Here is a 27,985-nt window from a genome sequence, read left to right as displayed (position 1 = left end):
CCCTTTACAGAACAGCGCAAACTGGCTCTAACCAGAATAGAAAGAGGAGTGGGAGGCCCCGGTGCACAACTAAGCAAGAGGACAAGTACATTAGAGTGTCTAGTTTGAAAAACAGACACCTCACAAGTCCTCAACTGGCAGCTTCATGAAATAGTACCCGCAAAACACCAGTCTCAACGTCAACAGTGAAAAGGCAACTCCGGGATGCTGGCCTTCTAGGCAGAGTTCCTCTGTCCAGTGTCTATGTTCTTTTGCCCATCTTAATATTTTATTTTTATTGGCCAGTCTGAGATATGGCTTTTTCTTTGCAACTCTGTTTCTCAAACTAGACACTCTAATGTACTTGTCCTCTTGCTCAGTTGTGCACCGGGGCCTCCCATCCTCTTTCTATTCTGGTTAGAGCCATTTTGCGCTGCTCTGTGAAGGGAGTAGTACACGGCGTTGTATGAGATCTTCAGTTTCTTGGCAATTTCTCACATGGAATAGCCTTCATTTCTCACATGGAATAGCCTTCATTTCTCAGAACAAGAATAGACTGACGAGTTTCAGAAGAAAGGTATTTGTTTCTGGCTATTTTGATCCTGTAATCGAACCCACAAAAACAAGGACATTTCTAAGTGACCCCATACCTTTGAACGGTAGTGTGTGTATATATATATATTATATATATATATATATATATATATATATATATATATATATATATATATATATATATATATATATATATATATATATACGTTTCCTGATCTTTCATATATATTTCTCAGATATAGGACAGAACTTCCTTTAGATGTTTTTTGGGGACTATCTGTTGTCCCGTGTAGTGAATATGTTATGTAATGCGTTTATATGGTCTAATAGAAGTTTAGCCCAAAATAATTTAGCATCAATTTTTTTTAATATATATTTTTTGTTATACTTAAAATTCAAAATCAAATAGCAAAATTGTCCTTGGTATGACCTTAAAACGATTCAAATGAGCTTAGTAGACCCCCGGCTTAGACTGTTATGGGTTAAGGCAATACCACTTCCCCCGATGACCACCTCATTGGAAAGGAAGAAGGCATTAAGTATAAGTTATTAGTTAAAGACTGGAGTCTATATGGCTTCATTGTTCATTTGACAGCATGTTCATCGTGTAGGCTACACTGCAACTTTGCAACTCTGGCCTTATTGTGTATGTAACTTACAGTCTATTATCATCATCAATAAGGCTCCAATATCCTACTTTGTGTAGGTACATGCATAGCCTATAGTTGCCATCCATCAGTTCCCTTGCGCCAAACGTAATGTAAAACAAATCTCAGTATAACACCAGGCCGGCCAAAGCTCCGCCTCCATGTAGCAAAACATGGACGGTAAAAAGCAGCCATCGCTGATGGCGAATTGCTACCATGGACAGCGACCACGGAGTGTGCACGTCCAGGATCTTGTTGCATTGAATTTAGAACGTTTTCGTTGCTGTCACAACTTGGGTTTACTTCCGAGCCTAATGTAAAGCATTAGGTAGGAGATACATCGAGCCAAGCAGCGAAATAGCGTAGCAGCGAAATAGTGTACCAGAGTGATGACAATTCAGCCACCAGGAGCCAACATCTAACTGTAGCCTATAGACGATAGAAAGATATCAGAGAGATTTGATCACTTGACATGGAGGCTATTCTTAACTCGAAATGTGCACATTTTCTCCAAGAGCTCATATAATCAGATGGTGGTATAGCCTTCACCATTGCAATTGGGGGAAACTAATCAAAATGTGTCATGTATCCTTATTTCACATTCTCCACTACAACAAGGTAAAGTGGGCTCCTTAAGACAACGATATTCTGTTAACTGGTTGAATTGAGCAAGTTAACTCCGCTTGAGAACCTGATAAAGGGACAAATAATTTCACATCACTGAGATCTAAATGCAATGCCAGATTCCACTGCGTCATGCAACGCGACCATTAGGCTTCGTCCGCAATCATGTAGGCTAATAGTTATTAGGCTATTAATCATAAAGTTGTACATTTTCTGCGTTCCGACAGCGACTGCATTTATGAATAGTCTATATGAAGGCCTGCATTGTATACTTTTCTAGAGTGTGGGTGGTGAACTTGTAAGATAGGCTAACTGTTATAGTATACTGCCTATAGGCTATACGACGTTTGGAGAAAAGCAAGTCTTATCCACATCGCTGACTTCAGCCGACCACGAACCCCCGGTTCACTCCAGCAGGAATCACATCTGAGAGACAATCTATCCGCAATGGCCAGGCTGCGAAAGAAAGCGTGCATAGCTCTGTTTTTATTTACACTCTTCGTTTTTGGAACCATGATGGGTTTGAGAACTCTGAAGCCCAGCGATGGGTTCTCAGACCTGGCCCCGGGGTTGGACCTTATGCCGATGATTGGAGGAAGGATGGACCGGCGCTCGGTGTCCCAAGACGTCGTCTCCTCCCCGGGGCAGGTGCGCGCCAAAGTAGTTTTATCAAACTCGGGACCTGAAGGAACCATATTTTACGACGTCCACATATTTTACAGCGTGTGGTACGGGAACCCGTCGATGGATGGGAAATACATGCACTGGGACCATGTCCTCGTGCCACATTGGGACCCCAAAATCGCCGCCAGCTACCCGAAAGGGAGGCATATGCCGCCGGAGGACATCGGCTCCAGTTTCTACCCCGATCTTGGTCCGTACAGCTCGAGAGATCCCGATGTATTGGAGTCACACATGGAGCAGATTGGAGCGGCTGCTGCAGGTAGAGTGCAAAGGTGCAGTGGTTATTCTATACTGAAACGTACAAACAAGTTTTAACATTCGTATTAGTTTTGTTGCTGCAGTGCCTGTCCAGTTAACTTTAAAGTTGTAACATTTTGTTCAACTTTGAGCACAGCTACAATAGGATATATATGGGCCAACGACTTGAATTACTAACTTTGATGCATATAGGCTATATATTCTGCCAAGTGTATACTGTTATGGCTCATTTGAACCCATTGCTTGTGTTGCATATTGCTCGTGTTGTCTGTCTCCCTTATTCCAACAGACAACCATTCTACTATATCATTAGACAGAATAAGTGATGCCTTATTTCTGAGTGATGAAATATGCCTTCCTACATGCAGTGAATCTTTAGACACTCGGTTTTAATCGTAATAGTGCGTATCTTCCAGTACACGCATGAAGTGACAGCTCATAAATGTATGTTGCAGCCAGATATATTATTGTCCACAACCTGATAGAGGGGAATGTCAAAAACGGTTTTTGTCAAGCAGCCAGTACAGCAGGCCACTGGCACACACAGTATGCATGCAGCTAATTGATCAAGCCATGTCCACTTTGGTCACAAGCTGTGTGGAATATTGGATTACAATATCTAAAAAGCCATGGTCGCGTGTATTAAAAAGTTATGGCCGCACAATTCATTTTATTCACTTCTCTTGCGCTTTGCCGGTTTATTTCAGCACTCATGTAGTGGACAGCTCCGCATGCTCACCTAAACCCACCAGCAGCCTTTTCTCACAGTAGTTTTAGAACGGTGTTAATTTTGACATCCACTTCCAAGCAATCTTGAATGTGAACAATTGAACACTTGAATAATATATGTTTACTGCTTATCTGTATTTCACTGAGATCGAACATACAAACAGATGAACGTCAGGCCGCGCGAATAGGAAGTCCCCTTTTGACTCTAAAAAGTTATTGAAAATCCATCAGTCAGTGGAAGGAGCACGTAAGTCTTATCAGTACGTGGCCATGACAGTCCACTGCAAAGGTCAGCACTGAAAACCATAACCGGAAGTGGCATGTACATTGTCTGAAATAAGGAGCCTATGTTTTCAACGAAAAATGTAAGCTACTTGTATTGACCAAAATGGGAGTGATGATGCCTTGGAGTTGGGTGTGAAAACGACTGATGGGACAGACAATCGAGCCATGCTAATGTTGTCTGCCTTCGGCTGAACTGGTTATTGTACACCATCCGGAAAATGATCGTCCCTTCCCCTTTCTTTCCCCTCCCTTCCCCTTAAACCGAACACTGTGACAGATGGAACACAGAAAGGCCAACTGAATGTGCTTGGTTAAAAGGAGTCAATTTAATTAAAGCCACTGGCACAAAGACCCATAAAAAATTCCAAATAATATCCTGCTTGCAGCGGTGACTGATTCCACTCCGCGAGGAGCCCATAATAAAATGAATAGTGCGGACATAACTTTTTAATACATGTGACAATGGCTTTTTAGAAATTGCAATCAAATATTCCACACAGCTTGTGACCAAAGTGGACATGCCTGCCTTGCTGGCTACTTGACAGAAAGAGTTTTTGATATTCCCCTCTATGAGCGTGTGGGAAACAATTCCTCTGGCTGCAACATAGACATTTATGAGCTGTCACTTCATGTGTGTACTGAAAGATACTCGCTCTTACGATTAAAACAGAGTGCATAAAGATGAACTGCATGTAGGGAGGCATATTTCATCACTCAGATATGAGGCATCACTTATGTTGGAATAAAGGAGACAGACAGCACGAGCAATGAATGCCAAATGAGCCATAACAGTATACAGTTGAAGTCGGAAGTTTACATACACTTAGGTTGGAGTCATTATTAAAACTCGTTTTTCAACCACTCCACAAATTTCTTGTTAACAAATGATAGTTTTGGCAAGTCGGTTAGGACATTACTTTGTGCATGACACAAGTCATTTTTCCAACAATTGTTTACAGATTATTTCACTCATAATTCACTGTATCACAATTCCAGTGGATCAGAAGTTTACATACACTAAGTTGACTGTGCCTTTAAACAGCTTGGACAATTCCAGAAAATGATGTCATGGCTTTAGGAGCTTCTAATAGGCAAATTTTCATAATTTGAGTCAATTGGAGGTGTACCTGTGGATGTATTTCAAGGCCTACCTTCAAACTCAGTGCCTCTTTGCTTGACATTATGGGAAAATCAAAAGAAATCAGCCAAGACCTCAGAAAAAAAATTGTAGACCTCCATAAGTCTGGTTCATCCTTGGGAGCAATTTCCAAATGCCTGAAGGTACCACGTTCATCTGTACAAACAATAGTACACAAGTATAAACACCATGGGACCACGCAGCCATCATACCGCTCAGGAAGGAGACGTGTTCTGTCTCCTAGAGATGAACACACTTTGGTGTGAAAAGTGCAAATCAATCCCAGAACAACAGCAAAGGACCTTGTGAAGATGCTGGAGGAAACAGGTACAAAAGTATCTATATCCACAGTAAAAAGAGTCCTATATTGACATAACCTGAAAGGCCGCTCAGCAAGGAAGAAGCCACTGCTCAAACACCGCAATAAAAAAGCCAGACTACGGTTTGCAACTGCACATGGGGACAAAGATCGTACTTTTTGGAGAAATGTCCTCTGATCTGATGAAAAAAAAATAGAACTGTTTGGCCATAATGACCATCATTATGTTTGGAGGAAAAAGGGGGACGCTTGCAAGCCGAAGAACACCATCCCAACCGTGAAGCACGGGGGTGGCAGCATCATGTTGTGGGGGGGCTTTGCTGCAGGAGGGACTGGTGCACTTCACAAAATAGATGGCATCATGAGGATGGAAAATTATGTGGATATATTGAAGCAACATCTCAAGACATCAGTCAGAAGTTAAAGCTTTGTCGCAAATAGGTCTTCCAAATGGACAATGACCCCAAGCATACTTCCAAAGTTGTGGAAAAATGGCTTAAGGACAACAAAGTCAAGGTATTGGAGTGGCCATCACAAAGCCCTGACCTCAGTCCTATAGAAAATTTGTGGGCAGAACTGAAAAAGCGTGTGCGAGCAAGGAGGCCTACAAACCTGACTCAGTTACACCAGCTCTGTCAGGAGGAATGGGCCAAAATTCACCCAACTTATTGTGGGAAGCTTGTGGAAGACTACCCGAAATGTTTGACCCAAGTTAAACAATTTAAAGGCAATGCTACCAAATACTAATTGAGTGTATGTAAACTTCTGACTTCAACTGTACATCTGGCAGAATATGTAGACTATATATATCGAAGTTAGTCATTGAAGTCTTGAGGGATGTTGGCCCATAGAGATCCTATTGTAGGCCTACAACTGGCAGCAATCACATCAATAAGTCCTTCAAGCCAATCCAGAACCCTTAGGGGATGTAGGCAGCTATCACATATATCAATGTCAACGTCACACTGACCAATACGACTTAAAATGGTGTAACAGGGACATCATGAGGTTCAGGATTGGGTATCAGAGATGTGTGGTAATTGAAATATAATGACTAGAATGGTCAATCCCATTGAAGTCAATGTTCTGTGATAGGTGGACCAGCAGCCATATTGGGTGTATTGTAAAATTGCCATGCTCTGAGGGGCTTTTCCCTTTCTAGTCATTTTATTTCCCCATTCTAGTAATTATATTTTTGTGTGGGGTATAGCCAACCTGAAAGGTCCTGTGTGGAGACTTAGAGAGACTTGCCCTGTGTGGTCTAGGGGTGCTGGTGCTGTCCTGGTATCCTCCGGGCCTGGCCGATGACAACGGGGAGCCCACAGAGGACCTGGTGCCGGCCATCCTGGACGCTGCTCACAGACACAACCTCAAGGTAAGGAACAGAGAGACAGAGAGACAGACAGACGCTTTGCTTTGGAATCAGTTTTTGGGATTCATGAGCGCTGAATAAGAATGTGTGTTTTGGTAAGGAATCTTCGAAAGAACAAAGTTACACAACCAACTGGTAAACATATCCTAATACTGTACAATAGTATTATAATACACAATAGTGTACCATTACTTCAAAAAAGTTGATAGCCAAGTGTGACATGACTTTGAGTAGGCCGAGGGGAAGGAGGATGAGCACATCTCTAACTAAGAGCAGAGGGGACATAATAAAGCTGCCGGCGGGAACTGTTGTTTATGGGACTGGATGAGCAGGGAAACACATCATGACCTATTGCCAATTAGGTCGGAAAATGCGATCCCAGAGATAACGACTGCATCAACGTCGACACGTCGAGTCCCCTCTGCCTGCTGTCACGGACTGCATTGAAGCTCATGAAACTTTTAGAGGGCCCCTTCTTCGTAATTCGATACGTGTAACATCAGATGGTAGATGCACATTAGATGCAGCAGAGACGTAGTAGCTATTCAAGATGTTCAAAGGAAAAAAGATACTTCAAGTGAGCTGTACTGGCTTGATCCGGCAGCATCTTGGATGACATAACCGATATATAAAAACAGCCACACAGCCGTTTAAGTGGTGTGTATCCATTCACCCTGAGTGGTTGGAAGTCTGTGAGAATGTGTCTAAGACGCTTTAAGGCATTTTAAGTGGTGTACATTACGCATGCTGAATTTTGGTATATAGAACTTTGGGTGGTATATCCAGGGGTGAATTTCTCAAACACCTGAAACAGCATTTTCCTGCAATCTAGAGCAATATTCATTATGCCTAATTCTATGTAAAAGCAATGTATATTGTTCTCCATGGGTTATCTAAGCATACCTCTTTATGTGTGTGGCCCCTCCGCAAAATACCGCTGACAGATCTTTTTTTATAAATAATTATGATAAAGCGTAGGCTTAAAAATTAAGTTGAGTATTTCATTTAACATCTGAAAAATAAAAAACAGGACAGATCTGAGGGGGCACTAGGGGCAGGACACTTCTGGGTATCTGTGTGTCAGTAGACAGCTGTGCGGCAGGATGACTTGCATTTGTGTGTGTGTTTGAAAGATCCATTGCAGCCGTTTTTATTTCAATAAAATCAACGTACTGTGATTGTTTTCAATTAAAATGGTCAAAAATAAACAAAAATAGCTTCTTAGCAAAAAGCAATTTCTCAAGCAAGAATATTGCTAGGACTGTCTAGGGGTGGTAGGGAGGGGAAAACCATAAACTACTTGTTATTGGCAAAGGTTTGGAACTCGTTCTTATTTGTCTATTAAGTAATTTACCACCTGGTGATTTATTTTTTATTTTTTATTTAACCTTTATTTAACTAGGCAAGTCAGTTAAGAACAAATTATTATTTACAATGACGGCCTACCCCGGCCAAACCCTAACCCGGAGAGCACTGGGCCAATTGTGCGCCGCCCTATGGGACTCACAATCACGGCTGGTTGTGATACAGTCTGGAATTGAACCAAGGTCTGTAGTGACACCTCTAGCACTGAGATGCAGTGCCTTAGACCGCTGCGCCACTCGGGAGCCTGGTGATGTCACCAGGCAGGCCAAAATTCCATCCTACTGCAACAGGCTGAAATTTCAGGCGGTCTTTTCAAACAGGTCTTACACTAAAATGGCATTATCATGATTTTCAAAATGTCATAATATTATTCCAACCATATAGTATTGAAATATATATAAAACACAGGCAATCACATTTGTGACTGCATTGGGCCTTTAAAGACGGCACAGGGGCATTGCGAGCCTCGTGCCTGTGTGAATGAATGCGGACTGAGTGCAGTGTGACAAGAGAGACAGGCTTGAGCTAGAGTCCCTTTCTCCAGCCGCGTTGCATCGATAATACACACGCTGTTTGCTCAACACACGGTCGCATTTAAAGACAATTGAGAGGGGATTTGTTTTTGTGTTTGCATGAGAATCTCTGCTACATAAAACCATGCAAATAATGCAGGCCGATATTCAAAATTAATATTTATAAGAGCACAAGTACAGAAAATAAATGTCTGTTGTACATGTAATGTTGTGAACGTTATTCCGCAATCCAGTCCGTGTACAGTCGTGGCCAAAAGTTTTGAGAATGACACAAATATACATTTTCACAAAGTCTGCAGCCTCAGTTTGTATGATGGCAATTTGTATATACTCCAGAATGTTGAAGAGTGATCAGACGAACTGCAATTAATTGCATAGTCCCTCTTTGCCATGCAAATTAACTGAATCCCCAAAAAACATTTCCACTGCATGTCAGCCCTGCCACAAAAGGACCAGCTGACATAATGTTAGTGACTCTCTCGTTAACACAGGTGAGTGTTGACAAGGACAAAGCTGGAGATCACTCTGTCATGCTGATTGAGGTCGAAAAAACAGACTGGAAGCTTCAAAAGGAGGGTGGTGCTTGGAATCATTGTTCTTCCTTTGTCAACCATGGTTACCTGCAAGGAAACAAGTGCCGTCATCATTGCTTTGCACAAAAAGGGCTTCACAGGCAAGGATATTGCTGCCAGTAAGATTGCACCTAAATCAACCATTTATCGGATCATCAAGAACTTCAAGGAGAGCGGTTCAATTGTTGTGAAGAAGGCTTCAGGGCACCCAAGAAAGTCCAGCAAGCGCCAAGACCGTCTCCTAAAGTTGATTCAGCTGCGGGACCAGTACAGAGCTTGCTCAGGAATGGCAGCAGGCAGGTGTGAGTGCATCTGCACACACAGTGAGGCGAAGACTTTTGGAGGATGGCCTGGTGTCAAGAAGGGCAGCAAAGAAGCCACTTCTCTCCAGGAAAAACATCAGGGACAGACTGATATTCTGCAAAAGGTACAGGGATTGGACTGCTGAGGACTGGGGTAATGTCATTTTTTCTGATGAATCCCCTTTTCGATTGTTTGGGGCATCCGGAAAAAATCTTGTCTGGAGAAGACAAGGTGAGCGCTACCATTAGTCCTGTGTCATGCCAACAGTAAAGCATCCTGAGACCATTAATGTGTGGGGTTGCTTCTCAGCCAAGGGAGTGGGCTCACTCACAATTTTGCCTAAGAATACAGCCATGAATAAAGAATGGCACCAACACATCCTCTGAGAGCAACTTCTCCCAACCTTCCAGGAACAGTTTGATGACGAACAATGCCTTTTCCAGCATGATGGAGCACCTTGTCATAAGGCAAAAGTGATAACTAAGTGACTCGGGGAACAAAACATCGATATTTTGGGTCCATGGCCAGGAAACCCCACAGACCTTAATCCCATTGAGAACCTGTGGTCAATCCTCAAGAGGCGAGCGGACAAACAAATACTCACAAATTCTGACAAACTCCAAGCATTGATTATGCAAGAATGGGCTGCCATCAGTCAGGATGTGGCCCAGAAGTTAATTGACAGCATGCCAGGGTGGATTGCAGAGGTCTTGAAAAAGAAGGGTAAACACTGCAAATATTGACTCTTTGCATCAACTTCATGTAATTGTCAATAAAAGCCTTTGACACTTATGAAATGTTTGTAATTATACTTCAGTATTCCATAGTAACATCTGACAAAAATATCTAAAGACACTGAAGCAGCAAACTTTGTGAAAATTAATATTTGTGTCATTCTCAAAACTTTTGGCCACGACTGTATTTGTACAGAAAGATTCCAATTCCATGTTTTACACGCAACCGATAGTTGTGCTAGGAAGCCTTGTGAATAAATATGTAATGCCAGCGTACTCTAAGTAAAGTTCAACTAAACTATATCAAACTCCCCGACCTCAGTTGTTATAAGCATAAGTAATCAAACTAATAGTTAATTCCGGAGGATTCAGAATTGGCTATATTTTTTCCACAAGAATATTGCAGTTTTACTGATACAAGAGAGCAGTAAAGAAATAAAGCCAACGTAGGGAAAGATAACTTTAACAAACAACAACCAAGTGGTCTCCGCCACTTTTTTGTAAACAGCTAAGGGATGGGGCCTATATACACTATATACACTGTATGTGGACACCCCTTCAAATTAGTGGATTTGGCAATTTCAGCCACACCCTTTGCTGACAGATGGATAACATCGAGCACACAGCCATGCGATCTCCATAGACAAACATTGGCAGCAGAATGGCCCGTACTGAAGAGCTCAGTGACTAGGGTGCCACCTTTCCAATAAGTTAGTTCGTCAAATTTCTGCCCTCCTAGAGCTGCCCCATTCAACTGTAAGTGCTGTTATTGTGAAGTGATAGGCCACACAAGCTCACAGAATGGGACCGCATAGTGCTGAAGCACGTAGCGTGTAAAAATAGTCTGTCCTCAGTTGCAACACTCACTATCGAGCTCCAAACTGCCTCAGGAAGCAACATCAGCACAATAACTGTTTGTCTGGAGCTTCATGTAATGGATGCCAGGAGAACGCTACCTGCCCCAATGCATAGTGCCTACTGTAAAGTTGGGTGGAGGAGGAATAATGGTCTGGGGCTATTTTTCATGGTTTGGGCTAGGCCCCTTAGTTCCAGTGAAGGGAAATCTTAATGCTACAGCATACAATGATATTCTAGACGATTCCGTGCTTCCAACTTTGTGGCAACAGGTGGGGAAGGCCCTTTGCTGTTTCAGCATGACAATGCCCCCGTGCACAACGCGAGGTCCATACATGGTTTGTCAAGATCGGTGTGGAATAACTTGACTGGCCTGGACAGAGCCCTGACCTCAACCCCATCGAACACCTTTGGGATGAATTGGAACACTGACTGCAAGCCAGGCCTAATCGCCCAACATCAGTGCCCGACCTCACTAATGCTCTTGTGGCTGAATGGCAGCAAGACCCGCAGCAATGTTCCATCATCTAGTTGAAAGCCTTCCTAGAAGATTGGAAGCTGTTATAGGAGCAAAAGGGGGACCAACTCCATATGAATGCCCATGATTTTGGAATGAGATGTTTGATGAGCAGGTGTCCACATACTTTTGGTCAAAGTATTGTATTATTATTTTAAAAGTCCAAAAATTGATGTACCAATCCGAGATTGACCCTTTAATAACCTTGTTATAGAACATTTAGAGTGGTACTCTGCAGCAGTATCCTGTTCAAGTGCCCACTTGCTCCCGACCACATTCTCCCACTCCCACTGCACATAAGGACATCTATTGTTGGAGTGCCTTTAGTGCAAAATCTTCACAAACTGCTGACCGTAGAAAAATAAGTCTTGGGTCTCTAATAATTTTGAGCTACGACGCAATTATTATTATTTTTTCGAATGTAAAAGAGGCCCTCTTGCATTACAATCTTCCTGGAATTTTCTGCAAAGACAAGGCAGATTACAAGGTATAATTGTGCCTCCTCTTTCACACCAATATGTAAGACGGGGTATTAGCAGTAGAATGCATTATCGCTCTGGGTTGAGCCCTAACATAAGATCCATGGGCATAACTTGTCCCATTGTTATCAATGCATGGCTTATGCAAAAACATGTAAGCGTATGGATTTCAAGTTAGGATTCGGCCCTTTATACTCAGTGGCAGCATCTCACCATGCATTTCACTTCATCATGGGGCTCTTTGACTTGCATATACATTCTAATGTACTCCTTCTGAGGGATCCTTAGGGGCAAAAGTGAGCAATAATTTGAGGTCCCAATGTGTGTAGCCTCTTCAAAGGAAATGTGAATGCGGTACATGAAAGATAAATTATGTTATATTTCATGGACACAAACAATGTTGTCAAAGAAAGAGACTAGAAGAGAAAGTCTTTAGGGGCCACCAGCGTGAAGTGTTTGTCACTGTTGCAGGTGAACGTCTGACACGGTACCTGCTCAGTCAGTCCATCTCTCTGTTTATCAGTCTTGTCATCCCTCTCCTGTCAGATCTGTCGTGACGGAACTTCTCTTTACAGTCTGACCTGAGGTGATCACAATGAGCGGAGGCTACAGAGCCTTCATAACTTGCTGCTTGACAGAGCAATCTAAGGGAGCTCTGTGTGTGACGTGGTCTGAATAACAGCAGACAGTCCCGAGACAGTCATGCTGAATCTTCAGTCTGAAAAAGCCTTAGAAACACAGGCCAGAACAAGTCTAGACTAGTCTAACATGGATGTGGGGTCATCAGCAATTGGATTGTCTCAAACCAATCAGAGTATCAAACCCACGTGTGTTCTGGCTCTGGCCCAACCCATCAGTTTCTGGACCAGTCAGAAGGCCAGAGTGTTCACATTCGGTGAAGAGTTGAGGAGGTACTCAGATCCAGACTCATTGCGGAAAAGAAACTAACCTCTGTGGCATAGCATTTGGCCGGAGCGAGGAGTCTGGGTAGCCAGGCAATACTACAATGGCACTGACTTAGACTCCTAAATCTGTGACCTTACACTAGATGACACTGCAGAAAACAGACCGTTTTGTTTATATAAGAATAGTATTAGAAAAAGACCCTAAATCAAGTCTGGGCACCCACACAGCTTTTGTATTATGTATGTAGGGTTGGAGTTTAAGAGCAGATCCTCTTGCGGTTGAAGGCTTCAGAGCTCCACTGAGTAGGAACAATCGTGGTCACACTGCTTGCTTGGAGAGTAGCTCAGGCTGAAACTCCCCTTTGGACCTTGAGGGGCTGTGTGTGGGCTCTGGGGGGGGGGGGGGTGACGGTCCCATGACTCAGTTTTCCTCCCTGAACAATCCGGGTCCCAAGGGGCAGAAAAGTAGGGCATGTTGCACAGCAGCAGTGCAGAGTTGCCCATCTGTGGGCAGGCCATGCTGTCAGGCACACTTCCCCATCTCCAGATGCCCAGCACAGCATGCAGCTTCCATCTCACAAGACTTTGACTGCATCCCAAATGGCACCCTATTCCATTCATAGTGCACCAATTATGATGGGCCCTGGTCAAAAGTAGTGCACTACATAGGGACTAGGGTGCCATTTGGGGTGCATGGTTAGTGTGCCTGCAAGACTTCGATGTTGATGAGAAGTTGACAACCATAGCGTGTAGAACCCTACTGAAATCGAACTAATATAACCGAAAACGTTCTTGGAAGTACGAAGCGGCAACATCTCATGATACGTTCAATACTGTATGGTGTTGACTCTTTTGAAATGCTGTCTGGGTAGTTTAACGGATGGTTGAAATCCCCTCCTAAGGGCCTGTTACAGTGCATTACGTTGTATTGTACTCGATTCAGCCAATTCTATGCTCTGGTGATGGTGATAGGGCTGGGTCTGTCTGTGAGAAATGCTCTTGGTTTGCTTGGGTCTCTCATTTCCATCTAAATTGCTGCTGTGTAATGGCCTTATGTGTCTCGGGTGGAAAATGAGCGGGCTATTCCAGAAGCAGCAGTCATCTGTGGTGAGCGGAGTTGAGATGGTGACAGCTCTTTTTCTTAGGGAGAAATAATTAGACAGTCAGTGAGACGGCAGGCTTTAAAAACTATAATGACTTTTTTTTCCGGCCGAGTCACTCAGCTTTCAATCTAAGTTATTAGCACAGAAAGAGTTGTAACTTTCCCTCTAATGATACCTTGCCTCGAGACATTAATCAGATTACGGAGAGTTGTTCCTGCATTTATCGCCCTTCGACACTGATTTCAGACGAGTGGCCTACACAACCATAGTGAGCTACCCTGCCACGGGTGCTCCAAATTAAAATATATTTTCATCCGACACTGAAGCACTTAGCTGCCACCATTAGCGACAACAATGATTTTCTCCCCATGACCACATTTAACTATACAGGACAACAGTTTAAAACCGCCTTGCCTCCCATCCCTAGCCAGCACAACTCCTATCCATTAGCGCACTTCTGTCCCAATGTCATGGTGACACTTTGAGCCCTTGGTGTCACCAAATTACATCACCACGGCAACTGGCTAGGAAGACCCAGTAGCCACTCACTTTCATTTCAATACTGCCATACCCCCTACTCCAACCTATCCCAATCTAATGCACTATACTTGGCTAGTCCCTCTCCATAATAAGACAAAGACAATTCCCAGTCATGAAAACTACAAAACATGCATAGCCTAAGAACGTGTAAAATGTTTAGCACTTTATTCTCCATAGTGAATGGTATCCGAACCGCATCATGAAAAGTATTTTTATAGCATAAAAGACAATTCTCAGTCATGAAAAATGCACAACATGCTAAACCTACATGTTTAGCACTTTATTCTCCACAGCCCATGGTAAACATTAGCTAACCCCATAATGACAAGAAAGTATTTTATAGGGTAGTGCTATTGTATCTGGCAGACAGAACCAGGTAGTGGCGAGGCAGAGCTCAGACAGGAATTTTATCGAGCGTCAGGTGGGAATGATGGATCTACAACAAAAGCAGCAGACTTATGTTAGCAAACTGGCGAGGTGTTGCTGCTTCCATTCTGCTTATGGCTCTATCCATCCAGTTTCCTTCATGCTGGGTCCCTGGGGAACCAGTTGTGGGAGAAGAAAAGTGGTCCACTTCGATCATATATAATTCAAAGTAGTGAAATTCTCCACGCTTACTCTTAAAAATTCAAGTTAAACATTTTTGTATTTGTTTCATAGCTGATCCATATTGTGTTCAGCCACTCTGTTCCTCATTGAGGAATAGTCAGCTGGAATAGAACTATGATTTACTGGATGACAAATGAACTTGGGATAGATGTGTCAGGTTATTTGTCATGGCACAACACCAGTGCTGAAACAGTCATCGTCTGAGACAATCCTATAACACAGTCTGTAAAGGTTGTACAACATATTAACACCACCACTGTGTGCTTTTATTGTCTCTTATGAAGACATTTCTGGGCACCAACTTTGTCCACTTCTTTTGGCCGAGAAATGTGACTGTTGCGAAAGCCGCAGCTACTCTTACTGGGGTCAACACTTACTTACGTACAGACTTTATTGTCCGCATGGGGAAATTTTGTTGCAGAGTCATGAACACATTTAAAGTGGCATTAAAATACAAAACAAAATTGACAATACAACTTTCATAACAGTTACATACCAATACATTTTTTAAATTATAATAATTATAATAAATAAAGAAATAAAACATTTTAAAAAAAAGACTAGCCTGCTGGCCTTACTGGGTCGATAGGAACATTAGCCTGAGCTATTTAGGAGGGATATCACACCTGGCACAAATGATTGTCTATTTCTGTTTTTCCTGCCGAGGGGTGCCCTATACCTGCGCCCAGAGGGGAGTAGTTCAAAGTCCGAGTACAGGGGGTGGCTTGGGTCTAAAAAATGTTTGTGAGCCTTACGGAGGGCCCTGACCTTAAAGATCACATCCAGGCCTGACTGTTTGACTCCAAGTACCTTGCTTGGAGAACATGAAACATGAGATAATACAGAACATTAATAGACAAGAACAGCTCAAGGACAGAACTACATACATTTAAAAATGTCACATAGCCTACATACAGTATCAATACATACACAAAAAATATCTAGGTCCAATATGGGAGAGACGTGGTGTGGGGTGTTGCTTTATCTGTTTTTTGAAACAAGGTTTGCTGTTCATTTTAGCAATATGAGATGAAGGGAGTGCCATGCAATAATGGCTCTATATAATATTGTACACTTTCATGAATTTGTTCTGGATTTGAGGATTGTGAAAAAGACCCCTGGTGGCATGTCTGGTGGGGTAAGTGTGTGTGTGTCAGAGCTGTGCGTGAGTTGACTATGCAAACAATTTAGCATTTTCAACACATTAATGTTTCTTATAAAAACAAGAAGTGATGCAGTCAGTCTCTCCTCAACTCTTAGCCAAGAGAGACTGGCATGCATAGTATTTATATTTGCCCTCTGATTACAATGAAGAGCAAGACGTGGCGCTCTGTTCCGGACCAGCTGCAGCTTAACTAGGTCTTTCTTAGCAGCACTTGACCACATGGCTGGACAATAATCAAGATAAGACAAAACTAGAGCCTGCAGGACTTGCTTTGTGTGGTGTCAAAAAAGAAGAACATCTCTTTACCACAGACAGACCTCTCCCCATCTTTACAACCATTGAACCTATATGTTTTGACCATGACAGTTTGTAATCTTAGGTAACACCAAGAAATTTAGTCTCCTCAATGTGTCAAACAGCCACAGCATTCATTACCAGATTCAGCTTAGGTCTAGAGCTTAGGGAATGATTTGTACTAAATACAATGCTCTTAGTTTTAGAGATATTCAGGACCCGTTTATTACTGGCCACCCATTCCAAAACCGACTGCAACTCCTTGTTAAGGGTTTCAGTGACTTAATTAGCTGTGGTTGCTGACATGTATATGGTTGAATCATCAGCATACATGGACACACAGGCTTTGTTTAATGTCAGTGGCATGTCATTGGTAAAAATATAAAAAAAGTAGGGGGCCAAGAGAACTGCCCTGCGGTACACCACACCTTACATTAGAGAAGCTAGAGAAGCTTCTATTTAAGAAAACCCTCTGAGTTTCATTAGATAGATGGTTCTGAGTTCACAATATGGCAGAGGTTGAAAAGCCTTTAAACATAAAAAAGTTCTCTCAACAGGTTATGGTCAATAATATCAAAGGCTTCACTGAAATCTAACAGTACAGCTCCCACAATCTTCTTATTATCCATTTAGTTCAACGTACATGTTGAGTGCCTATCTCTATAAGCATACTGAAAGTGTGTTGTCAATTTGTTTACAAAGAAATGGAATTGTATTTGGTACAACACAATTTTTAGAACCAGTAAAGGCTGCTTTACCACTCTTGGGTAGTAGAATAACTTTCTCTTCCCTCCAAGCCTGAGGACAAACACCTTCCTCTAGACTCAGAATAAAGATATGACAGATAGGAGTGGCCATAGAGTCAGCTACCATCTTCAGTAGCCTTCAAATCTAAATTGTCAATGCCAAGAGGTTTGTCATTATTCAGCGCAAAAATGTTTCCACCTGTCACACACGAACTATACACAATTCAAACTTTCAATGCTTTTCTTTCATTATTAGTTTTTTTATGCATGAATACGATGGCTCACTGTTCATTGTTGACATATCCTGCTTAAGTTTGGCCATTTGCCAATTAAGTAATCATGAAAATAATTGGCAACATCAATGGTTTTGTGATGAATAAGCCATCTGCTTCAATGAAAGATGGAGTTGAATTTGTCTTTCTGACAATAATTTAATTTAATGTACGGCAGTTTTTTTCCCATCATTCTTTATATCATCGATCTTGGCTTCATAATAGTTTCTTCTTCTTTTTGTAAAGTTAAGTCACATAATTTTTCAAATTGCTGTAAGTCAGCCAGTCAGATGTGCTGCCAGACTTATTAGCCAATATTTTTGCCCCATCTCTTTCAACCATACAGTTTTTCATTTCCTCATCAATCCATGGAGCCTTAACAGTTCTAACAGTCAGTTTCTTAACAGGTGCATGTTTATCAATAATTGGAAGAAGCAGTTTCATATATTCAAGTGCAGCATCTGGATGCTCCTTATTAGTCTGTTCAGACAAACAAATATCTTTACATCATCCACATAACAGTCACAGCAAAAACTTTTGTATGATCTCTTATACACTATTTTAGGCCCAGCTTTTGGAACCTTGGTGCTCCTAGATATAGCCACTATATTGTGATCACTGCATCCATTGGGTACGGATACAGCTTTAGAGAAGAGTTCTACAGTATGAGTAAACATTTCATCAATACATGTGGATGATCTACTTCCTGTAGTGTTTGTAAACACCCTGGTAAATTGATTAATAACCTGAACCAGATTACAGGCACTGGTTACAGCGAGAAGCTTCCTCTTGAGCGGACAGCTTGATGAAAACCAGTCAATATTCAAATTCCAAAGAAAGTAGACCTCTCTGTTTACATCAAATACACTATCAAGCATTTCACACACATTATTTAGATACTGTTAGCACTTGGTGGCTTATAGCAACACATCAAAATAATAGGCTTTAGATGAGGCAGGTGAACCTGTAGCCACACTACTTCAATAACACTTGACATGAGATCTTCTCTAAGCATTACTGGGATATGGCTCTGAATATACAGTACCAGTCAAAAGTTTGGAAACACCTACTCATTCCAGGGTTTTTATTTATTTTTACTATTTTCTACATTGTAGAATAATAGTGAAGACATCAAAACTATGAAATAACACATATGGTATTATCTAGTAAGCAAAAAAGTGTAAAACAAATGAAAATATATTTTATATTTGAAATTCTTCAAAGTAGCCACCGTTTGCCTTGATGATGGCTTTGCATACTCTTGGCATTCTCTCAACCAGCTTCATGAGGTAGTCACCTGGAATCCATTTCAATTAACGGGTGTGCCTTGTTAAAATATAATTTATGGAATTTTCCTTCTTCATGCGTTTGAGCCAATCAGTTGTGTTGTGACAAGGTAGGGGTGGTATACAGAATAAAATCGAATTTTATTAGCCCCATGCGCTGAATACAACAGGTGTAGACCTTACAGTGAAATGCTTACTTACGAGCCCCTAACCAACAATGCAGTACAAATAGGAATAAGAAATAAAAGTAACAAGTAATTAAAGAGCAGCAGTAAAATGACAATAGCGAGACTATATATAGGGGTGTACCGGTACAGAGTCAATGTGCGGGGGCACCGGTTAGTCAAGGTAATATGCACATGTAGGTAGAGTTATTAAAGTGTGGCAGTTGGGGGGGGGTGCAATGCAAATAGTCTGGGTAGGCATTTGATTTGATTTTAAGGAGTCTGATGGCTTGGGGGTAGAAGCTGTTTAGAAGCCTCTTGGACCTAGACTTGGTGCTCTGGTATCGCTTGCCGTGCGGTAGCAGAGAGAACAGTCTATGACTAGTGTGGCTGGAGTCTTTGACAATTTTTAGGGCCTTCCTCTGACACGCCTGGTATAGAGGTCCTGGATGGCAGAAAGCTTTGCCCCAGTGATGTACTGGGCCATACGCACTACCCTCTGTAGTGCCTTGCGGTCGGAGGCCGAGCAGTTGCCATACCAGGCAGTGGTGCAACCAGTCAGGATGCTCTCAATGGTGAAGCTGAGGAACCTTTTGAGGATCTGAGGACCCATGCCAAATCCAAGTCTCCTGAGGGGGAATAGGTTTTGTTGTGCCCTCTTCACGACTGTCTTGGTGTGCATGGACCATGTTGGTTTGTTGGTGATGTGGACACCAAGGAACTTGAAGCTCTCATCCTGCTCCGCTACAGCCCCGTCAATGAGAATGGGGGTATGCACGGTCCTCTTTATCCTGTAGTCCACAATCATCTCCTTTGTCTTGAAGATAGCCCTCTTTGGTAAAAGACCAAGTCCATATTATGGCAAGAACAGCTCAAATAAGCAAAGATAAACGACAGTCCATCATTACTTTAAGACATGAAGGTCAGTCAACCTGGAAAACATCAAGAACTTTGAATGTTTCGCAAAAACCATCAAGCGCTATGATGAAACTGGCTCTCATGAGGACCGCCACAGGAAAGGAAGACTCAGAGTTTCCTCTGCTGCAGAGGATAAGTTCATTAGAGTTACCAGCCTCAGAAATCGGAAATTAATTTCACCTCAGATTGCAGCCAAAATAAATGTTTCACAGAGTTCAAGTAAACAGACACATCTCAATATCAACTGTTCAGAGGAGACTGCATGAACCAGGCCTTCATGGTCGAAATGCTGCAAAGAAACCACTACTAAAGGACACCAATAAGAAGAAGAGACTTGCTTGGGCCAAGAAATATGAGCAATGGACATTAGACCGGTGGAAATCTGTCCTTTGGTCTGAGGAGTCCAAATGTGAGATTTTTGGTTCCAACCGCCATGTCTTTGTGAGAATGGATGATCTCCGCATGTGTGGTTCCCACCATGAAGCATGGAGGAGGAGGTGTGATGGTGTGGGGGTGCTTTGCTGGTGACACTGTCAGTGATTTATTTAGAATTCAAGGCAAACTTAACCAGCATGGCTACCACAGCATTCTGCACAGATACGACATCCCATCTGGTTTGTGCTTAGTGGAACTATCAGGCTGTGTAAGGGCTATTTGACCAAGAAGGAGAGTGATGGAATGCTACATCAGATGACCTGGCCTCCACAATCACCCGACCTCAATCCAATTGAGATGGTTTGGGTTGAGTTTGTCCGCAGAGTGAAAGAAAAGCAGCCAACAAGTGCTCAGCATACGTGGGAACTCATTCAAGACTGTTAGAAAAGCATTCCAGGAGACTACCTCATGAAGCTGGTTGTGAGAATGCCAAGAGTGTGCAAAGCTGTCATCAAGGTGGCTACTTTGAAGAATCAAAAATATATTTGATTTGTTTAACACTTTTTTGGTTACTACATGATGCCACATGTCATTTCATAGTTTATGTCTTCACCTTTATTCGGCAATAATAAAAATGAAGAAAAACCCTGTGTCCAAACTTTTGACTGGTACTGTATATAGCAACACCTCCCCCATAAGCATTCCTGTCTCTTCGATAGATGTTATATCCTTGTACTGCGGCTACTGCTGTATCATCAAAGGAATTATCTGAGTCTCAGAATTGGCTAATATATGAACATTATATGATGTTAGCAAGTTATTGATTTCATGAACCATATTTCTAAGCCTACATATATTAATATGGGCTATTTTCAGCCCTTTTCTTGGCAGCTTCTCAGAGATAGACACAATATGGAAAAGAACAAAAAGAAAGAGAAAAAAAACACATTTAGCAGTCCATTAATCAGTTGGTGTGTGTAAGTGTGTTTGTGTGTGTGCTGTGGGGTTGAAGCTACAAATCCATAGGCTTGGCTCACTCATCCCTTTCAGGCTTTTGGGAGGGAGGGTGGACAATGAGCCTGTCATATTGGATGGAAGCATGTCCCCACGCACTCTGGCAGCTTTCATGGCCGGGATAAGTCATTTTCTCTTCAGGTGCACAGTTTCAGGATAGTCCTCGTTACGGAAGATGTACATTCCTCTCAAGTTCATGGCTCTTTCCAGAACCGCTACCATGTCCTTGAACCTCAGAAACTTGATGACTATCGGCCTGTGCCTGGCACCTGGGCTGGTGGTGGGTTTTCCAGTCCTGTTGGCGTGCTCCAACTCAATCTTCCTGTGGTCCATCTTCAGTTTCACCTTGATCATTTCCCTCACTTTGTCCTCAGACTCTGTCCAGGTCATGTGGAGATTCCGCAATTCCATCTACAACAATGTTGTTCCGCCTCGACTGTCCTTCGAGATAATCTGATTTCTCTGTCATTGTTATCATGGATTCACATACAGAACTAATGTCCTCTCTCAAATGCTTACAGATTGTTGTCATCTTGACGTTTTCCTGTTTAAACTCACTGAGCAGACGCTGGGAGAACTGCAAACTGTTCTTCAGGTCCTGAACCTCTCTGGTCAGATTATGTTATTAGTTGACTCCACCAGTATTTGGACACAACAATTGAAGCTATTTTCTTGTTGTTGTAACAACTGCTTATTATAATGGCGGCATAATAATGGCTGTCATGCTCCTCCTGCATCCTTAGGCTTTGAATAGCTCTCAATTAGACCCAAGGGGCAGCTGAACACAGCCCAGCTCCTGTCACCTTTCCAAATGTGAATATTCTCTAGAGTTTGAGTCAATACAAACTCATCACCTTAGATGGTTGGGTTGGCTGCATAGGCACACTTACAAATATGTGACAACAATGCAATGAATGGAAAGCTGTGGACTAAGATGTTTTTCATTTTCTTCCCAGGTTGCATTTCACCTCCAGCCTTACAGAGGGCGGAGCGACCACAGTGTCCATGACAATATCAAGTATATCATCGACAGGTAGGTGTTGTCTTTGTTTAGAATAACTTTAAACTGAAGTGGACACAAAGTAAAACCTTGTTGAACTTTCCTGTTGAAACAGTAGTTTTCAGACAACGTAGACCCTTTTAAAGGACTGAGACACAGTTCACTTCAAATCAAATTCTATTGGTTATTTACACGTTTAGCAGATGTTATTGCGGGTGTAGCAAAATGCTTGTGTTCCTAGCTCCAACAGTGCAGTAATATCTAAAAATACACAGATATCTAAAAGTAAAAGAATGGAATTAAGAAATATAGAAATATTAGGACGAGCAATGTCGGAGTGTGTGTGTAATATATATATATATATATATATGTGTGTGCATATATATATATATATATATATATATATATATATATATATATATATATATATGCACACACACACACATATATATACACTCAGCAAAAAAAAAGAAACATCCTCTCACTGTCAACTGCGTTTATTTTCAGCAAATTTAACATGTGTAAATATTTGAATGAACATAACAAGATTCAATAACTGAGACATAAACTGAACAAGTTCCACAGACATGTGACTAACAGAAATGGAATAACGTGTCCCTGAACAAAGGGGGGGGGGGGTCAAAATCAAAAGTAACAGTATCTGGTGTGGCCACCAGCTGGATTAAGTACTGCAGTGCATCTCCTCTTCGTGGACTGCACCAGATTTGCCAGTTCTTGCTGTGAGATGTTACCCCACTCTTCCACCAAGGCACCTGCACATTTCTGGGGGGAATGGCCCTAGCCCTCACCCTCTGATCCAACAGGTTCCAGACGTGCTCAATGGGATTAAGACCCGGGCTCTTCGCTGGCCATGGCAGAACACTGACATTCCTGTCTTGCAGGAAATCACGCACAGAATGAGCAGTATGGCTGGTGGCATTGTCATGCTGGAGGGTCATGTCAGGATGAGCCAGCAGGAAGGGTACCACATGAGTGAGGAGGATGTCTTCCCGGTAACGCACAGCGTTGAGATTGCCTGCAATGACAACAAGCTCAGTCCGATGATGCTATGACACACCACCCCAGACCATGAAGGACCCTCCACCTCGATCCCGTTCCAGAGTACAGGCCTCGGTGTAACGCACATTCCTTCAACGATAAACGCGAATCCGACCATCACCCCTGGTGAAACAAAACCGCGACTCGTCAGTGAAGAGCACTTTTTTCCAGTCCTGTCTGGTCCAGCGACGGTGGGTTTGTGCCAATAGGCAACGTTGTTGCCGGTGATGTAAGGCAGGTCCTCACCAGACAACAGGCCTACAAGCCCTCAGTCCAGCCTCTCTCAGCCTATCGCAGACAGTCTGAGCACTAATGGAGGGATTGTGCGTTCCTGGTGTAACTTGGGCAGTTGTTGTTGCCATCCTGTACCTGTCCCACAGGTGTGATGTTTGGATGTACCGATCCTGTGCAGGTGTTCTTACCCGTGGTGTGCCACTGCGAGGATGATTAGCTGTCCGTCCTGTCTCCCTGTAGCTCTGTCTTAGGCGTCTCACAGTACGGACATTGCAATTTATTGCCCTGGCCACATCTGCAGTCCTCAAGCCTCCTTGCAGTATGCCTAAGGCAGGTTCACGCAGATGAGCAGGGACCATGGGCATCTTTCTTTTGGCGATTTTCAGAGTCAGTAGGAAGGCCTCTTTAGTGTCCTAAGTTTTCATAACTGTGACCTTAATTGCCTACCGTCTGTAAGCTGTTAGTGTCTTAACGACCGTTCCACAGGTGCATGTTCATTAATTGTTTATGGTTCATTGAACAAGCATGGGAAACAGTGTTTAAACCGTTTACAATGAAGATCTGCGAAGTTATTTGGATTTTTACAAATTATCTTTGAAAGACAGGGTCCTGAAAAAGGGACGTTTCTTTTTTTGCTGAGTTATATATACACATACAGTTGAAGTCAGAAGTTTATATACACCTTAGCCAAATACATTTAACTCAGTTTTTCACAATTCCTGACATTTAATCCGAGTACAAATTCCCTGTCTAAGGTCAGTTAGGATCACCGCTTTATTTTAAGAATGTGAAATGTCAGAATAATAGTAGAGAGAAGGATTTATTTCAGCTTTTATTTCTTTCATCACATTACCAGTGGGTCAGAAGTTTACATACACTCAATTAGTATTTGGTAGCATTGCCTTTAAATTGTTTGCTTTGGGTCAAACCTTTCAGGTAGCCTTCCACAAGCTTCCCACAATAACTTGGGTGAATTTTGGCCCAATCCTCCTGACAGAGCTGGTGCAACTGAGTCAGGTTTGTAGGCCTCCTTGCTCGCATATGCTTTTTCAGTTCTGCCCACACATTTTCTACAGGATTGAGGTCAGGGCTTTGTGATGGCCACTTGTGATGGCCACTCCTCTCATTGTCCATTTGGAAGTCCCATTTTTGACCAAGCTTTAACTTCCAGACTGATGTCTTGAGATGTTGCTTTAATTTTTCTTTCTCATGATGCCATCTATTTTGTGAAGTGCACCAGTCCCTCCTGCAGCAAAGTACCCCCACAACATGATGCTGCCACCCCGTGCTTCACGTTTGGGATGTTGTTCTTTGGCTTGCAAGCCTCCCCCTTTTTCCTCCAAACATAACTATGGTCATTATGGCCAAACAGTTCTATTTTTGTTTCATCAGAACAGAGGAAATTTCACCAAAAAGTACGATCTTTGTCCCCGTGTGCAGTTGCAAACCGTAGTCTGGCTTTTTTATTGTGGTTTTGGAGCAGTGGCTTCTTCATTGCTGAGCGACCTTTCAGGTTATTTCGACATAGGACTCGTTTTACTGTGGATATAGATTATTTTGTAACTGTTTCCTCCAGCATCTTCACAAGGTCCTTTGCTGTTGTTCTGGGATTGATTGGCACTTTTCGCACCAAAGTATGTTCATCTCTAGGAGACAGAACGCGTCTCCTTCCTGAGCGGTATGATGGCTGCGTGGTCCCATGGTGTTTATACTTGCATACTATTGTTTGTACAGATGAACGTGGTATCTTCAGGCATTTGGAAATTGCTCCCAAGGATGAACCAGACTTGTGGAGGTCTACTATTTGTTGTCTGAAGTCTTGGCTGATTTCTTTTGATTTTCCCATGATGTCAAGCAAAGAGGCACTGAGTTTGAAGGTAGACCTTGAAATACATCCACAGGTACACCTCCAATTGACTCAAATGATGTCAATTAGCCTATTAGAAGCTTCTAAAGCCATTACATTATTTTCTGGAATTTTCCAAGCTGTTTAAAGGCACAGTTAACTTAGTGTATGTAAACTTCTGACCCACTGGAATTGTGATACAGTGAATTATAAGTGAAATAATCTGTCTGTAAACAATTGTTGGAAAAATGACTTGTGTCATGCACAAAGTAGATGTCCTTACCGACTTGCCAAAACTATAGTTTGTTAACAAGAAATTTGTGGAGTGGTTGAAAAACGAGTTTTAATGACGCCAACCTAAGTGTATGTAAACTTCTGACTTCCACTGTACACACACACGATGGGATGTATAGACCAGTGACGCCTTTAAATCCCATTTTTTCACTAGCATGGCCTTATTTCTATTACATGTTATTGCATGACTCTCATTCATATTCCATTCACCCAGTTCAATGTAACAGTGTTAGGTTTAGGCTACTACATGACAATTTTCCCTATACAGATCATGAGGTTGCTACAACCTAGCTTTTGAATGAAAGTTTACAACGTAGGTGCACACAGGTTGAGAGACAAATTTGTAATCAAAGTGACCGCCTTGCACACTCTTGCCTCCATCTAGCTGATATAGTTTGTAATCAGTAGTTTAACAGTTGCAAACGAGAATTTCCATTGGACAAATTCAGGTATGTTTATCCCCGTTTTGTTCCGTTTGCTAGTGACAGTGACTAAGTTCAGGGCAGGGTACTGGGTGGAGTCCAGCTAGTGATGGCTATTTAACAGTCTGATGACCTTGAGATACAGACTGAAAAACAGCTTCTCAGACCCAGCTTTGATGGACCTGTACTGACCTCGCCTTCCGGATGTTAGTGGGGTGAACAGGGTATGGCTCGGTGGCTGAGGCCCTTGATGATCTTCTTGGCCTTCCTGTGACACCGGGTGCTGTAGATGTGCTGAAGGGCAGGCAGTGTGGTTCCGGTGATGCGTTGGGCTGTGGACGATGCAGTTGTCATACCAGGCGGTGATACAGCCTGACAGGATGCTCTCAATTGTGCATCTGTAAAAGTTTGTGAGGGTCTTTGGGGCGAAGTCAAATGTATTCAGCCTCCCGAGGTTGAAGAGACAGCGTTGCACCTTCACCACACAGTGATGTGTATGCCGAGGAACTTGAAGCTTTTAACATTCTCCAATGCGGCCCCATCAATGTGGATGGGGGCGTGCTCCATCTGCCGTCTCCTGAATGCTAGATTACATGTACATAAATCTAGAATATGCTTCCTATCTTATTAGGTTACTTCTAGGTAATTTTTTCCATGCAAATATTCAAATCTGTACCAATAATCTCCTGTCCATTTATTTGTGTTTGAAGGTACGGGGACCACGGAGCCTTCTACAAGTTCACCTCTAGCACGGGGAATATCCTGCCTCTGTTCTACATTTATGACTCGTATCTGACGCCACCCGAGAACTGGTCCGACCTACTCCACCCCACGGGCTCCCACAGCCTGCGTGGCACGCCGTATGACAGTGTCTTCATCGCCCTCATTGTGGAGGAGCGCCACAAGCACGACATCCTTGCCGGGGGTTTCGATGGCATGTACACGTACTTCGCCTCCAACGGGTTTTCTTTTGGTTCGTCCCACCAGAACTGGATCGCGGTCAAGGCGTTCTGCGACGGTAACAACCTGTTATTTATACCTAGCGCCGGGCCGGGCTACATCGACACCGCGGTCAGACCGTGGAACAACCACAACACGCGCAACCGCGTCAACGGCCGCTACTACGAGACGGCCTTGCAGGCGGCGCTGAACGTGCGGCCCGAGATCGTCACTATAACGTCGTTCAACGAGTGGCACGAGGGCACACAGATCGAGAGGGCTGTGCCAAAAAAGACGGTGACCAGGTTGTATTTGGATTACCAGCCGCACCAACCTGAATACTACCTGGAGCTCACCAGGAGGTGGGCAGAGCAGTTCAACAAGGAGAAAGAGACATGGCTTATGTGAGCTGGCACTGTGTGTGTGAAAGAGAGAGAAAAAGCATGAGTGACTGTAGAGGTTTATGAATGTGTGAGAGACGTGCGTGGGAATTGGACTGGCAAAAAAAAAAAAAAAAAGAGAACAGGGAGAAATCCTCTTGATTTAACTTTTTTGGTAGCGAAAAATTGCATTTTGTGGTACATTTGGGATATTCTACAGTTGACACTTATGTGCAACAATAAGCTCCCCATCCTGCTTGCCATATCTCTGCCCTGGATTCTGTCTCCTGATAACCTCCAGACAAACCCCATCCCTGCTACAAGCATGGATGGACACATCAATAGTCCAATATACTGTATACAGTACACTCTGTCCTACTTTGACAAACCACTGCAACCATCTGTTTGATACAATGCAACCTGGCATGACTTCTCTTTCTGCACAATCCTTTTAAGTTTTAAAATGATAATT

At 42.7% G+C, this 27,985-nt stretch overlaps 1 protein-coding gene across 1 annotated transcript; it reads left to right on the top strand.

The window, feature by feature from the left end:
• The first annotated feature begins 1,347 nt into the window (after nucleotides 1-1,347).
• LOC106583256 (glycoprotein endo-alpha-1,2-mannosidase-like protein) lies at nucleotides 1,348-27,985 on the top strand. Its single transcript, XM_014167207.3, has 4 exons — nucleotides 1,348-2,748; nucleotides 6,484-6,593; nucleotides 22,296-22,372; nucleotides 26,905-27,985. Exons 1-4 carry the CDS (start codon nucleotides 2,253-2,255, stop codon nucleotides 27,539-27,541), a joined length of 1,320 nt encoding a protein of 439 aa, XP_014022682.1. The 5' UTR covers nucleotides 1,348-2,252; the 3' UTR covers nucleotides 27,542-27,985.

This window comes from Salmo salar, chromosome 02 (genome assembly GCF_965601325.2).
Source record: "Salmo salar chromosome 02, fSalSal1, whole genome shotgun sequence".
NCBI lineage: Eukaryota > Metazoa > Chordata > Actinopteri > Salmoniformes > Salmonidae > Salmo > Salmo salar.
The sequence above is the reverse complement of the archived record's forward strand: the minus strand, read 5'-3'. Positions and strand labels throughout refer to the sequence as shown.

Coding starts and splice junctions, on each gene's coding strand:
- LOC106583256 (XM_014167207.3), top strand. CDS start 2,253: ATGGCCAGGCTGCGAAAGAAAGCGTGCATAGCTCTGTTTTTATTTACA. Junction 2,749..6,483: donor GATTGGAGCGGCTGCTGCAG/GTAGAGTGCAAA, acceptor TGTGTGGTCTAG/GGGTGCTGGTGCTGTCCTGG. Junction 6,594..22,295: donor CTCACAGACACAACCTCAAG/GTAAGGAACAGA, acceptor TTTTCTTCCCAG/GTTGCATTTCACCTCCAGCC.